Consider the following 15,815-nt stretch of genomic DNA (forward strand, 5'->3'; position numbering starts at 1 on the left):
GTGTGCAGGAGGCAGCTGGTCGATGTTTCTCTTTCATTGATGTTTCTATCTCTCTATCTCTCTCCCTTCCTCTCTGTAAAATATCAATAAAATATATTTTTTTTAAAAATCAAGAGGAGTGGGAAACCATCCCAATAAACACATTTGGATTAAAAAAAAAAAAAAAAGCTGGTAACACTGCCCAGCCAGCATGGCTTAGTGATTGAGCATCGACCTATGAGCCAGGCGGTCACAGTCTGACTCCTGGTTAGGGCACGTGTCAGGATTCCGGGCTCAATTCCCAGTGTGGGTCATGCAAGAGGCAACCAATCAATGTTTATCATCACTGATGTTTCTCTCTCTCCCTCTCCTTTCCTCTCTGAAATAAATTAAAAAAAAAAAAATGGTAACACTGATTGTCTTTAAAGCAGGGAGTTGTATGACTGTGGTGGATGAGGGGCTTTTTCACAGTATACCCTCCTTTCCTACCTTTTGAACTTTTTAAGAAGCTTTTTAAAATTTGATTTTAGAGATGGAGGAAGGGAGAGAGAGAAAGAAACATCGATGTCAGAAAGAGACATCAGTCAGTTGCCTCTCGCACACGCCCCCAGAGATCGAACCCACAGCTGAGGCATGTGCCCTGACCTGGAATCGAAGCCTTAACCTCCAGTGCCCAGGATAATGCTCCAACCACTGAGCCACACTGGCCTGAGCCCTACCTTTTGAAATTTGAAACGTGTTTTTACATATAACAACAAAATTACAATTAAAAGAGAAAGTCATATCCTTCAGTGAAAACTTTTCTCCAGCCTATATTAAGAGAAAAAATTTTTTCAAAATGCTGATGAAGAAGACTGATTAATAGTCCTGGCTGGTGTACTCAGTGATTAGAGTGCTGGCCTATGCACCTGAGGGTTGGAGGTTTGATTCCTGGTCAAGGGCAGGTACCTGGGTTGCAGGTTATATCCCCACCCCCAGTCGGATGCATTCAGGAGGTAACCAATCGATGTGTCTCTCTCACATTGGTATTTCTCTATTTCTCTCCCCCTCTCTCTCTCTCTTTTTCTCTCCCCCCCCCTCCTCCCTCTCCCTTACACTCTAAAAATCAATGGAAAAAATATCCTCAGGTAAGGATTAACAAACAAAACAAAAGAAGACTGAGTAATACCCAGATTCACCCATTCCCAGTACCACTGAGAAGTTCACCTACAATTGAATTTTTTGCTTTATCCTCTCCCTGCGTTCTAGTCACTTTCTTCCGCAGAGTCAGCATACAAACAGAAACAAGAGCTCATTAATTTATTCAACAAAGATGTATTCAATGGTTACCATGAACCAGTCCCTGTGGGTTCTGAGGATATAACTGAATAAAAGAGCCTCAAAATCCTTGCCCTTATGACATTTACATTCTAACTGCCTGAATAAACAAATAAAAAGCAAAATATATAGTTATATAGAAGGTTCTATGTGCTAGCTAGATAAAAATAAAGCAGGAAGGGAAGACAGGAAATGCCAAAGGTAGGGTGTGAATGGGTTGCCATCTTATTTTTATTATTTTTTAAAATATATTTTATTGATTTTTTTTTTTTTTTTTTTTTTTTTTTTTTTTTTTTACAGAGAGGAAGGGAGAGGGACACCGAGCTAGAAACAACGATGAGGGAGAAATATCCGACCAGCTGCCTTCTGCACACCCCCTACCGGGGATGTGCCCACAACCAATGTGCATGTCCTTGACCGGAATCGAACCTGGGACCTCTCAGTCCGCAGGCAGATGCTCTATCAATTGAGCCAAACCGGTTTCGGCGCCTTTAAATTTTTTTTTCATGCTCCTCGTTTGGGTATTTTGTAGCCAGGCAACTAAATAGTAAGGAATAAATAGGATGGTCTACGGCCATACCAACCTGAACGCGTCCGATCTCGTCTGATCTCGGAAGCTAAGCAGGGTCGGGCCTGGTTAGTACTTGGATGGGAGGAATAAGTAGGATGGTAGGGGTTGGCAGGGCAGAAGTGAGAGCTTCTAAGACCCGGCAGCATGGCAGAATTCCTTAAGTCCAACCAGAATCCTCTCTCCCTGATTTCTAGTCACTTTCTCCCCCAGGGTCAGCATACAAATAGAAACAAAGTGAGCTGGTGGCTCCTCCTCATGGGTGTCCTATTTCTCTTGAGAAGAAAGCATTTCATAACCATTAAAGGTAGCATCTGGGCTGGCACTGCCAGCCTCCCTGGGCCTGTCTGCACTAGCCCCCAGGCCTGTACGCTGCAGTGGGATCCAGATGCCAATTCTAGTCCTACAAACACGCCATTTTCCTGGGGCTTAGGGAAAGGATGGGAAAACAAAGGTAAGAGGAGGGGAGTAAAGAGCCCCGTCTTTCCCTCTCCATTATTCACTCAACAAGTGATTACTGAGCACCTACCATCTGACGCGGTGTAAGTCTCCTGGCTAAATAACTTTGGGTAAGTGATATAAACATCGTTTGTTTCATGCTTACTAGATGCCAAGCACTGAGGTCAGCACTAGACAAAGAACAGCAGCGGACAGGGAAAGGCCTCCATGGAGCTCAGTCTAATTAAAAAGCTGGGGTTGGAGATAAAATAACGGAAGGAAACGAGGTGCCGAAAAAGAAAACAGAAAGAACCCTCTTTCCAACTGGCAGTTAAAGAAGTCCACTCTGCAAAGGTGACATGGAAGCAAAGGCTGGAAACATGAGAAAGACCCAGACATACAAAGAACAGGGGAGAGGGCACTCCAGGCAGAAAGAACATGATTTGCAAGAGCTTTGAGGTGAGATCGGAGCTTGGTGTGTTAGAAACTGAGAGGAAGGCAGTGAAGATGGACCAGAGTGAGGAAGCGGGGAGTAGCACACGATGGCGCTGAAGAGGCAGACAGGAGCCAGATCCTGTAGACCAGGGCTGACCACAGGAAGCATTCGATTTTATTTTAAATGCCCACAAATCAGCACTGGTAGGTTTTAAGCAAATGGGGTAACGAGAATCAGTCTACTCATTCATAACAAATACTTACTGAGCACTGCAATTCACCAGAGCCTAAGAGACACAGTGGTCACAGAGCCTGGCACATGGTGGATATTCAACAAATGTTACTTTCCTCCCCCTTCCGAGAACCTTTCCAGTGAATGGTTCTATACTAACCTTATCAGTATAGCTGGAAAATATGCATTAAAAATAAAAGAATCTTTCCACATTGTAAAGAGATAAGGCACACACAAATAACACCCAGGAAAATGTTATAACTGCCTTAGGAAACATTCAAGCCATATAATGGAGGCTGAAGGGAGGGAAAGGTCACTTCTGGGTTAAGGGTTTCATGGAGAGGAGGGGATAGGAGGCAATAAGGAGCACTTCAGTCATGACTTCACCCCGGAAAGTGTCCCTGGAAGCCATTTAAGCAGAGGTGTGAAATGAACAAAGCGAAGGTAGCAGAGACGATAAATAGTACGTGATTGAAGCACTGTACGTTAGCTGGCCTGGCTGCAGCACAGACTATACACAGGGGAGCAGCCGTGGTTTCGCTATGGAGGGAGGCTGAAGCCAGGCTGAAGTGTTTGGATTTAACTCAGCAAGCATGGAGCCACTGAACAGCACAGACAGGGTCTAAACAGGTAATCTGTTAGGACGTGAGTGATGGCCAGGAAGGAAGAGGCTTACAGAGAACAGGCTGATGCTGCTGTCCAGGAAGGTGGAACAGTGGCATGGCTTCCAGGAAAGGCAGGAGGAATGGAGAGAGAGTTTGGAAAGACATTTTGAGGTCACAAGGACTAGATGTGGAGCCAAGGAAGAGGGAATGGCCAAGCACAATCCCGAAGGCTTCAATCTTAGCAATTTGGAAAATAATATGCTCACTGACACATAGAAATAAGTCAGAAGGGAAAGCCAGTTGGGTTGAAGAATAGTTCATAGAGCCCTAGCTGGTTTGGCTCAGTGGATAGAGCATGGGCCTGTGGGTCCCAGGTTCGATTCTAGTAAAGGGCATGTATCTTGGTTGCAGGCACTTACCCAGTGGGGAGTGTGCAGGAGGCAGCTGATTGATGTTTCTCTCTCAACGATGTTTCTAACTCTCTATCCCTCTCCCTTCCTCTCTGTAAAAAAAAATCAATATAATATATATTTTTTAAAAATAAATATTGACTCGTTCATGCGTGATTTTGTCCCCGTCTGACACTGGCCTCCCATTTAAATTAATTTGAAGATAGTTTCCCGTGATGTCAGCATTTGCGATGACTATTAATAAATCACAAGGATAAACTCTAGACAGAGTCGGAATATTCCTACCTGAACCCGTTTTCGGACATGGTCAGTAATATGTTGCTTTCTCTTGAGTTTGAGGAGCATGTGACGTTAAAGTTGTAAATACTTCATCACAAAAAAAATTAGTAAAGCACTCTGAAAGTGTTTTTACTCTTAATGTGGTATACAGGGAGATATTAGAATAAGTTTAATCAATTTATCGGTCATTGTTTTTATCAATATTGTTTTTATATCATGTCTTTGTTGCTGTTATTGGTTATTTATTAATTTATTTACATATTATTATCATATACATTTTACTAATTTTCTTTCATCTCTGACACTTCTATTATAGACAAAGGTGAATAGCAATATTAAAATATTTCTTCTTGTAATTAATTTCCTTTCAATGTGCATAAATCCATGCACCAGGCCACTAGTATATGTATATATGAAAAAAGAATAGTTGATAGAGTAAAATTTCAGATGTAAATACATGCATCCAAGTTGAGAGGTCAATCAGAATGTTTGTCTGGAGCAGAGCTCTGGAGAGGTTAGTCTGGAAATGGAAATAGAGATTCTGGGACATATTGGAAAAGTACAATTCAATTGTAAATGAAATCAAATGAAGAGAGAAGGGAGAAGATAGACTCCAGAGAACATGCTCACATTTCCTAGGAAGTTTTTTTAACATTGAGATTGCCAGGCTCGCCCTAGCTGGTAGAGAACATCAGCCTCCAGAATGAAGGGCCCTGGGTCCAATGCCAGTCAAGGGCGCATGCCCGGGTTGCGGGCTTGATCTCCGGTGGGGGGCATGCAGGAGGCAGCTGGTCGATGATTCTCATCATTGATGTTTCTATCTCTCCCTCTCCCTTCCTCTCTGGAACATATATATATATATATATATATATATATATATATATTATATTTTATTGATATTTCACAGAGAGGAGGAAGGGAGAGATATAGAGAGCTAGAAACGTCGATGAGAGAGAAACATCAACCAGCTGCCTCTTGCACACCCCCCACTGGGGATGTGCCTGCAACCAATGTACATGCCCTTGACCGGAATCGAACCTGGGACCTTTCAGTCCGCAGACCGACGCTCTACCACTGAGCCAAACCGGCTTCGGCCCAATAAAAATATATACTAAAAAAAAAAAAAAAGATTGCCAGGCTTCATTCCCACAAAATCTGATACAAAGGATCAGGACTAGAGTCCAGGTATGTGAATTTTACCAGATACTCTAAATAAAATACTGTGTTAAATAGAAGAAGAAAGAAAGAAAGAGGGGGGGAAAAGAAAGAAATCGAGCTAGTGAAGAAGAAGGAGAAAGTGATAGAGGGGGAGGAGAAGGAAGAAGGAAAAAAGGAACAAAAAAATAGGAGGAGAGGAAGAAGAAGTACAATCAGAAAAACAGGAGAACTATAAAAATACAATGCCATAGAAACAAAATGATTATAGGTTAGGAAGTCCTTATAAAATTACAAAATCTGGTTAGAAAAGTTCCAGATGGGATGAGAATGCCCACCGCCAAGGGTTAGAGGTCAGCAGCAGAATTAGGGAGGTTGTAAGCATAGACTGCCCTAACTGGAATTTGCTAGTTACTCAAAGCTGCAATGCCAAGGGCAGCAGGCACACTCTTGGCAATGTGTTCTGCCCTTTCATAAGGAAATGTGGCAATATGTTTATTGAGGCTATCAAAATTCTTATCTTTTAATGCAGTAATCCCATTTCTGGGAAATACTTAAAAAGAAGTAAAACTTGTTATGAACAAAAAATACAGGAGTGGAGAGGTTTATTATTATATCACATCTTGAATTTAACAATGCTGAGGAAAGGCATCCAACTCAAAACTGCACTATTATTCATTAATTTTTATCTTCAAATCCCAAATGCCCCTTCATTTTGTCCTTTTCTATCTTCCAATTCTCTGCCAATATCCCACTAACCCTAGTTGATTGTAATGCACCCAGAATACATTCTATGGTCTACAATCATCTACTTTACTTGTCTGATTCCCCCCACTTTAATATAAGCTCCCCGAAGGAAAGAATTACGAATTATTCATCTTCGAATCCTCTTGAATCAAATGTTTGCTGAATGAATGGCCCATTCTCCCATTAAATCTCCCTCTGACACGGCTACAGAACGAGGGTCTCTTAGCCACATTGGGAAGCCCACACCCCACTCTCCTGGGTCCCTGCTTACCTGCGTAGAAGTGATAGAAGGGCCACCAGACAGCGCTGTTTGGGATGTAGGTGAGCAGTGAAGCCACATAGCCTCGGTAGAAGCCTCGAAGCCCATCAACCCGCAGGATCTGCTTGATGATGTCCTTGGTTTGGCCAAAGGCAATTACCCCTTGTCCCTCCGGGTTCCCTCGCACTTGGAAGCGGCCCACTTTCTCACCCTTGCGCTGCATCATCAGGTGCTGGGAGACCACGTCAATGGGCACTGTGATGCTCTGGGCTACAAGAGAGGCCGAGCCGCCGGCCACAAGGGATTTGACAGTGTTGCTCTGGCTGTAGTCAGATACAAACTTCCGGGTGAGCTCGTACGTGGTGACGTAGCACTGGCCCGAGATGAGGGTGAAGGTGTTGACCAGGAACCCCCGGTAGAGGCCAGTCACGCCATCTGCTCGCAGGATCTTAATGAAGGCGTCAAAGGTCCCGTGGTAGAGGCTCTTGCCTTTCTGAACCTGCAGCCGAGTGCGGATGAGGGTGAACGGGTAGACGCTGACCCGGATCATCATTGTCATGGCCACGCCAAACACGTAGAACTTCTTCTTGTCCAGGTGTTCCCACTCAATGATCTGGATGTTGCGTTTGTCTTCCATTGTGCCCGAAGTCCTGGGGATTTTAGCAGGGCGGAGGGATGTGAGGAAGGAGCTCAGAACTTCACACTTTCCCCTCTTGGCTAGACTCTGAAACCCCATTCTCAGGCTTCATCTTCCGGGGTACTTAACTCATTCTGGCTCTGGATGTTCCCTCACAGATTAGGAGACTTGCCTCCTTCCCTCTCCTTTATCAGTCCTTCCCAAGACCAGAAACCTTTCCTACCTCAGTGACTTCCCTGGTTTCACTCCCACATCAGCTCCCTACCCCCAGCTCATCATCTATTCTGGTCTCTGTCTCTGCCTGGGCCCTGGTGTCATGGCCCATTCTCCTCCTCCTCCTCCTCCTCCTCCTCCTCCTCCTCCTCCTCCTCCTCTGGCTCACCCAAGCAGAGCTCAGGATGCTATGGACAAACCAGCCTCCTGACAGGATATAAGGCCCGTCAGTGGGCTAACGGGATGCCAGTATGTGACATTTAGGAGGCTCCTAAAGGCAGAGGGCAGTGCTCCATTTCTGAGCACTGGGCCCACTGCAGAGGCACTGCCTGTGACCGCGCATCCTCAGTGGAGTGTCTTTTATCACCCCCTACCAGCTGACTCACCTGACTTTACTTATGGTTTCTGTGCTGGCCCCTCTGCGCTCCCCTAGCCCACCCTCACCACACTTATACTTTCTCCAGACTGCATTAGAGAAAGTGTAGGGGAAAAGCTAAGTGGGGCTTTCATACCCCAGGGCACCCCCTCACACACACCTCCTCTCTCTCCAACGAGAGTAGAACATTAGGAACAGGCAAAGATCAGAGTCCTCTCTGGTTATTAGATAACTCACTCTAGAGAAAGAAAAGAACCACCTGAGGAGTCTGGAGAACTACAGGGTAAAGAACATGTTTGGCCCCACATATAAATCATTACTTCAGTCCCAGTTACAATGAAGGGAGATTCAAGTAACAGAAGATCCTGACTCTGCTTTCGAGAAACTCATAGTCTGCTAAAAAAGGTCCCAGGTTCGATTCCAGTCAGGGCATGCACCTTGGTTGCGGGCACATCCCCAGTAGGAGGTGTGCAGGAGGCAGATTCTCAAAAGGAAAAGGGACTGATGGATGTTTCTCTCCCACTGATGTTTCTGACTCTCTATCCCTCTCCCTTCCTCTCTGTAAAAAATCGATAAAATATATTTTAAAAAATTTTTTTCAAACAAAACTAAAAAACCTACTAATGTAGTAATTGCATACAATTGGAACCTTCCAACTGAAGGAACTGTCAAATGAAAGGGTGTCATATAGTGGACATATTCTTAGTAACAATGTAACGTGCTCCTGTGTAGGACATGGACATGGACATGTCTAGAGGGTTGAAAAGTTCTGCACAAGTAGTCCCAGTGCTAATGCCTTGGCAAAACTCATGTCAAGTGTTTAACCAGAGTCCATCTTCAATCACTTTCCCCAGGCAAAGGCCCTCACTAGCCTAAGTCATTTCTTGGTTTACCCTGGAAGTCAGTGAAGTAGCAGGGTTAGCCTTTCAGTATTCCCTGAGCCGGACCGGATCACTTTCATTAAAGTACAGGATTCCTGCAGTGCACGCTGGGTGCATGGGCGCTGAGGTAGGCATAGGTGAGGTACATGCACCAGCACAGCATAGGGGAGGACAAAGCAGTGCGAGTGAAGGAGGAATACGTGTAGACAGTGACAGGGAAAGAACAATAGCCCGGAACAGCTCGGTCCTGCCTTAGGATTCCAGAATGGAGACTCTAGACTGTGGGAAGGAAGTCAGAGGTGGGGTTCTAGGAGAACCCCTAACAAACATGTGCCATTTGCTGTGGGCAAAAGTGGCCCTTCCTCCCCACCAAGTCCAGCAGGGCAATCTCCTCTCTGAAGGCCCTTCGAGAAAAGGTGGTCACTGTTTCCCCTGCCCCAGGCTGTTTGTCCTCCAGGGACCCAAGGTCATCTTTCCATTACCACTGAAAGTTGAAGAGAGACGCTAGGATTTACTGAATGGCTATGGCCCCATGCAACACTTACAACCTAATCTGTGCACAGCTGGATACTTCTGCTAAGGAAATAGAGGGACAGCGACATTAAAAGGAACAGACCCAAGGTCACGTAGCTGGTCAGTGGTAAAGGCAGGATAGGAGCCAAGATCTGTTCTCTACGCTGCCGTGCCTTTCACTCCCCTGGGAGTTGAACAGCTCCAACACAAATCACTCAGTTCGGTCTAAAGCCAAGTCATTCCCTCTGTGGGAGCAGAATGAATGCCCTCATGACTGCCAGTCACCAGTAGCCAAGGGTTAAGCACAACCCTGGCCCTGCAGATGCCTCCGGATTTCTTAGCGTTGTGCTAGAGAAACCAAGAGCTGCCTCTGCTGTCTCTGTGTGCTTGTGGAATGACTGAGCAGTGACTGAGCAGTCACCTTGTCGTCACAGGACAGACACCGCAAGGCTCCAGCAGGAGGGACTCCTACAGGGATCGTGCGGGGCAGAGAAGCAGAGCAACAAAGGATTCTATTCCAGGACCTTGTTTTGTGGGCACCGTCTCAATTTGTCAACTGAATCACAAAGTACCAACATCTACTGATGAGGAATCCTAAGGCAGGACCCCGGGCCTACTTTCTTCCATCTCTGACACATGCCAGTCTATTTTATTTCTTTTTATATTCCTCATTTATTTAGTGTGTGTGTGTGTGTGTGTGTGTGTGTGTGTGTGCGCGCGTGCGCGCACGCCCAGCTATTTTAAATTCTCAAAAGGAAAAGGGACTCTCCAAGGCTGAAGCAGGTACTTCTATTATTGCCATGGTAACAGAAGAAACCACTAAGAGTCATGCCTCAGAGAGAGAAGCATCTACAGTTGAATGAGAGAATCACTACATCTACCTGTTCCCTTCAAAAAGTAGGACTGCTCCTAAAAGGTGGGATCTCAAGCTGCTCTTTTCCTATATAATAAAAGGCTAATATCCAAACTGTCCCCTCTACCGACTGCGGCCCCGCCCCCCAGCCACCCCAGGCCACCCCATGAATGCACAAATTCATGCACTGGGCCTCTAGTATTATACAATATAACTGCCAAACTTCCTGCTCAAATAACAAAACCAGTACCTCTTGTTTTACCTTCTGGAAAATCCTCCTTGCACATACTAGTAAGCAAACTTCCTTTAGCCTTCCCAACTCAATCAGCCCGACTTCATTATGGCTCTTCCCAGACCCTTATTTTGTGAACATGGCTCCAATTCTGAATTTCCCCCATCTTTTAACACTGCTTGGATACAAAGGCTGAGGCATTTCCTATGAAGACCCAACAAATGACTCAAGATGCTCTGAAGTCATCAAATGAGATGTCGGAGGCAGTGGAAAGGAACAAACTGGTGGGTTCAGTACACGTCCTCTCCCCTTCCAGCTTTCCTTTGTAGAAAAATCATACTAAACTATTCACCAGGTGCTGAGATGAGGTTACGGTTCAGGACAAGGCAATGTCACCTGGAAGGCAAAGCCATGCTGTGGCAAGAACAATAGTACTCAGGAGAGCCAAGTTTAAGTTCCACTTCCATCATAGAGTTAATTTACACAAAACCAGATTGTGTAGCCTGCTATTGCTATAGTCTATTGCTCCTAGGCTACAAACATTTACAATATTATTACTGTACTGAATACTGTAGGCAACTGTAACACAATGATAAGTATTTGTGAATCTAAATAGAGAAAAAGTAGTCTATATATAGTATAAAAAATTAAAAAATGGTACAACCTGTATAGAGCACTTACTATGAATGGAGTTTGCAGGACTGGAAGTTGCTCTGGGTGAGTGAGGGAGGAGTGAGTGAATGTGAAGGCCTAGGACATTTCTGTACACTACTACAGACTTTACAGATTTTATACACTTAGGCTACACAAACAAAAATAATGCAATCAAGAGATCTGGCAAACATAAAATAGGTGAGGCTGCTGTCAATATAACACAGCAAACTGATTATAGCAAACTTTTTTTTTAATTAATCCTCACCAAGGATATGATTTTGTACTGATTTTTACAAAGAGAGAGAAACATGGAGCTATTGCCTCTTTTGTACATGCCCTGACCAGGGGTCAAACCCACAACCCCTTGGTGTACAAGAAGACACTCCAATCAACTGAGCCACCCAGCCGGGGTGCAAAGAGTTTTTTTAAGTAGAAAGAGTACACTCTAAAACAATGATTAAAAGTATAGATAGCAAGCCCTGCCAGTGGTGCTCAATGGCTAGAGTGTCCATACATGCACGGAAGGGTCGAAGGTTTGATTCCCAGCCCTGTCAGAGCACATGCGGGAGGCAACCAATCCATGTCTTTTCTCACATCGATGTTTCTCTCTCTCTCCTTCTCCACCTCTTCCACTGACTCTAAAAAATTAATGGAAAAAATATCCATAGGTGAGAATTAATAAAACAAAACAAAAAAAGTATAGTGTACAAATACCTAAACCAGTAACACAATTGTTCATTATTGAGTATTATGTACATAATTGTATGTGCTTTACTTTTTAAATTATTTTTATTGATTCAGAGAGGAAGGGAGAGGGATAGAGAGAAACATCAATGATGAGAGAGATTCATTGATTGGCTGCCTCCTGCACACCCCCTACTGGGGATCAAGCCTGAAACCCCGGCAGGTGCCCTTGACTGTAATCAAACATGGGATCCTTCAGTCCACAGGCCAGCACTCTATCCACTGAGCCAAACCAGTTAGGGTGTAATTTACTTTTATACAACTGGCAGTGCAGGTTTGTTTACACCTGCATCACCACAAATGTATTATGCTAAAACATTACATTCCGATGACCACAACGTCACTAGGCAATACAAAATTTTCAGCTCCATTATAATATTATGGGATTACTGTTGTATATGTGGTCTGTCATTGTCTGAAATGTTGTTATGTGATACATAACTGCATAACAGTGTGATGCAACTCATATGAGCTAATATCATTTTTATCATTATAGAAAGCTGTACTGGACAATGTTGCTCTAATCATCGCTGTTTAAAGTGGTACACAGACCAAGCAGCATGGACCTCACCTGGAGCTTGTGAGAAATACAGAATTTCAGACTGAGTAACAACCAACATTTTAACAAAATCTGGAATGATTAATGTGTCAGAATTTTAGAGACATTATTTTAAATATTAAGGATTATCAGCAATATAAAAATGATTATAATACTCCAAAAGTCCAGGATCCTTAGGACTAGGTTAGGAGCCCTTAGTCCCTCCTGACTTGTTACCAGAACTTGACTCAATGTCTACTACTGCCCAGCCCAGTGTGGCTCAGTGGTTGAGCATCAACCTCTGAGGTTCGATTCTCAGTCAGGGCATATGCCTGGTTTATGGACTCGATCACTGATGTTTCTCTCCCTCTCCCTTCCTCTCTGAAATCAATAAAAATGTATTTTTTAAAAAAATTTTTTACTAGACTCATTCAGATTTTTTCAGTCAATCACCCCCATCAAATTAAATCACCTTCATTAACACCTGACAAGACACCCATGGGGTTTGACCCCCACTTCTCAACTGGAAATAAGATCTTTGCTCCCTCCTTCTGTCCCCTACGGGGGACATCAACGCTCTGGATCGAGGAAGCTGTTTACATGCCTGACCACCTGTCCTATTAATGATGGAGGAAGATGTACACCGAATGTGTGCATTTCTTTAGAGGACGTCCTTGGTGATACCTCTGACCCCTCCCTTCAGATTATCTCCTAGGATTAGGTGAGATACCCATCGAGCCTTTTGGTCTTCAATAGGTACTCACGTGATCCCTCACCACGTGACAATTCTCCACCTACTCCCCTTTTGTACATTTCGGTCCAGGCCTCCGCACTGCCACCTCTAGGTCCTCGGACGGGCCCCTCGCCATGCTGCTATGGCTGTCAGCGAACCGCATCCTCCTCCGACAGGAAGAGATGCTTCTTTGGAGTCGTCCGTCATGCCCAGAACCGCATGTGGGCTCCCAGGGAACTGCAGCCGGGCCCCACTGACACCCGTGGCCACCTTGACAGGTCCAGGCCCTCAGGCGCTCCAACCCGGTGGCGTCTTACCTTCTCCGATCAGGGCGGTCCCGCCGCGTCCGAGGCGAACTGCACGCCCAGACCGCTAGGCCGCAGCTCCCAGTCTGTTCGCGGCGCCCGGCCACTGCCAGCTTCGGTGTACATCTTCCTCCATCTCGACCCGGCTCCTGGTCCTAACCGGAACCGGAAATTGGGACGCTGTCATTCCGCCCGGGGGGCGGGGATGAGCGATGGGCAGCTCCACCAATGGGGTTTTTGAAGTCCGGGGCAGGGGCGGGCTTTCTCGGAAGCCATCTTGAGTTTGGGCAGAAGCCACGCTCTGATTAGCTTCGCTGTGCCCTCAGCTCCACGGCGCGTGCGTGTCCTTTGTCAATTCGCGAAGATCGAGTCACCGGCTGCTTCTGGGAGATCCAGGTCTAAGTGTGTCACCTGTGTTTGGAATCTATTAGGATCCTTAAATTAAAATCTAATTTGTAATTGTTGTTGTAGGGGGATGAAGGCCTGGGGCGCGGGTGGGCGTGAGCTGGAGGGGGTCGTGTGTGTGTGTGTGTGTGTGTGTGTGTGTGTGTTTTAAGAATTGTTCTTTGAAAAAACTCTAACGGAGATTTCAAACTTAAGGTGATAGCTTTATGTCAATTTGGCTAGACTATAGTACTGAGTCCCTCAAACACTAATACTGTTGCTGTGATGGTATTTTTTAAATAGTAATGTTCATTTTATTTTTTTAAGAAAGAAAGGAAGGGAGAGAGACATTGATGTGCAGGAGAAACATCAACTAGTTGCCTCCTGCACACACCCTGAAACCTAGAAATTAAACCCTCGGCCTTTCAGTTTATGGGACACCGGTCCAACCAACTGTCCGCCTTACCGGCCACGGCCACGGCAGTAATGGTATTTCGTAGGTGTGGTTAACATCGACAATAAATTGACTTTCAAAGAGAGTGCCTTGATAATGTAGGTGGGCTTTATCTAATCAGTTAAAAGACATTTAGGGCAAAAAACTGGGTTTTCTCTGAAGAGGAAATTCTGCATCAAGATTTCCAACGAAGAAAAAGAAGAAGAAGAAGAAGAAGAAGAAGAAGAAGAAGAAGAAGAAGAAGAAGAAGAAGGAAGAAGAAGGAGAAGAAGGAGAAGAAGGAGAAGAAGGAGAAGAAGGAGAAGAAGAAGAAGAAGAAGAAGAAGAAGAAGAAGAAGAAGAAGAAGAAGAAGAAGAAAGAAGAAGAAGAAGAAGAAGAAGAAGAAGAAGACGACGAAGAAGAAGACTTCAACACTAGAACTGTATCCCGGAAGAGGCTGTGGAAAACTGCCCCTTCTGCCACAGCTCCTCCAGGCTAGACCAGGTGTGGTGGCAGCAGCAATGGCTCATCAGAAGACCCCAGGATCCAGAAGAAGACCCCAGGATCCAGAGAGCCAGCCCCTAAATCATGGACCTTGAGATAGATCTGGACACCAGTTCAGGTGGGAAGCCAGCCCACCATCAAAAGGTCATCCCACAGCTCTCCTATCTTTCATTATCCACTGTGCTCCTGGGAAACAGCTCTCCCTGGTGGCACTCCCCATTGCAGCCCCAAACCCCAATTCCAAAATAGGACCTGTCACCTCTCCAATGAATTCCTACATCTTGTTCTGTGGGGACAGCCAAACCCATCTGGCTCAGGAGGCACCCTTGGGAGGGGGATACCTTGCCCAGGCCAGCGGCACCCTGCCACCCTGCAGAGGGACTGTGACCTCGGCTTCTTCCCCAGTCATCACACTCTGCCCCCAGGAGCCTCCTAAAGCCAAAGGAGCACCTTGAAGGTGCCCACAAGGTGTTCGGCTTGGGGAACAGTCATGGGGCCACTCACAGCTTCCTCCTCCTGTGTCTGTGGGCAGGCGGGTTAACGGAAGAGCCTGACTATGGGTGGAGGGGGCTGGCAGGCCAGGCTCAAGTGCCCAGGGGCTGCAAGTCCCAGGGCCCACAGCCTCTCTGCCAGGGGCTGCAAAATGCCAGGGAAAACACCATCGCTTTCTTGGAGCTTAAATTCTTGGAGTGGGGGGAGATGGTGTTGGGGGAGGGGAGGGAAGCGGGTTAAACAACTAAATTAAGACGATTTTGATTTTGAACAGTGACACAGTGAGTGCTGGGCAGAAGCTGAGACCAGGTGCTGGGATGGAAAGTGATTGGGGCAAAGAGCTTTTGTGATACGGTGGCTGGGAAAGGCCTCCCTGAGTGGGTGGCAATTTAAAAGATGATTGTGCCCTGACCAGTTTGGCTCAATAGATAGAGCATCGGCCTTTGGACTGAAAGGTCCCAGGTTCGATTCTGGTCAAGGGGGTATGTACCTTGGTTGTGGGCACATCCCCAGTGGGGGGCATGCAGGAGGCATGTTTCTCTCTCATCGATGTTTCTAACTCTCCCTCTCCCTCTCTGTAAAAAAATTAATATTTACAAAAATAAAATAAAATATGATCTAAAAAGTGTAAAGGAACTAGCACTGTGAACCACCCTCCCAGGGCCCGTGGGCTGGCATCTTTTCCCTGAGTGGTAAAGAAAACCCCAGGAAACCCCAGCAGGACAAGCAGGGCAGCACGTTGGCAGCTGCCCTCTTGGCTCACATACAAGTGTGAAGGTCACTGAAGGGCAGGAGACAGAACAGGGAAATCTGAGAACCTTAATGGGACCTGGCAACCTGAGCGTAAACAAAAGGAACGGGGGCGGGAGTGCGCAAAAGGGAACGGAATGTCATATTT

At 45.7% G+C, this 15,815-nt stretch overlaps 1 protein-coding gene across 4 annotated transcripts in view; it reads right to left on the bottom strand.

Annotated features, from left to right (window-relative positions):
- Window positions 1–13,273, bottom strand: part of SLC25A44 (solute carrier family 25 member 44) — a 31,697-nt gene extending 18,424 nt beyond the window's left edge. For 3 of the 4 annotated variants that reach the window (XR_006741981.1, XM_045583300.1, XM_036442401.2), the window contains exons 1-2: window positions 13,116–13,273; window positions 6,437–7,074 (exon numbers count right to left, since the gene is read on the bottom strand). Coding sequence is in view for 3 of the 4 variants with exons in the window: in XM_045583300.1 (XP_045439256.1) it covers window positions 6,437–7,061 (625 nt within the window). In the remaining variant the exon portion in view is untranslated. Of the gene's footprint in view, window positions 1–6,436; window positions 7,075–13,112 lie in introns of all 4 variants that reach the window. The other variant, XM_045583299.1, reaches the window with a different exon arrangement.
- Between the last annotated feature and the right edge of the window lie 2,542 nt (window positions 13,274–15,815).

The sequence above is a fragment of the Pipistrellus kuhlii genome, unplaced genomic scaffold (assembly GCF_014108245.1).
Source record: "Pipistrellus kuhlii isolate mPipKuh1 unplaced genomic scaffold, mPipKuh1.p scaffold_m20_p_18, whole genome shotgun sequence".
Taxonomy (NCBI): domain Eukaryota; kingdom Metazoa; phylum Chordata; class Mammalia; order Chiroptera; family Vespertilionidae; genus Pipistrellus; species Pipistrellus kuhlii.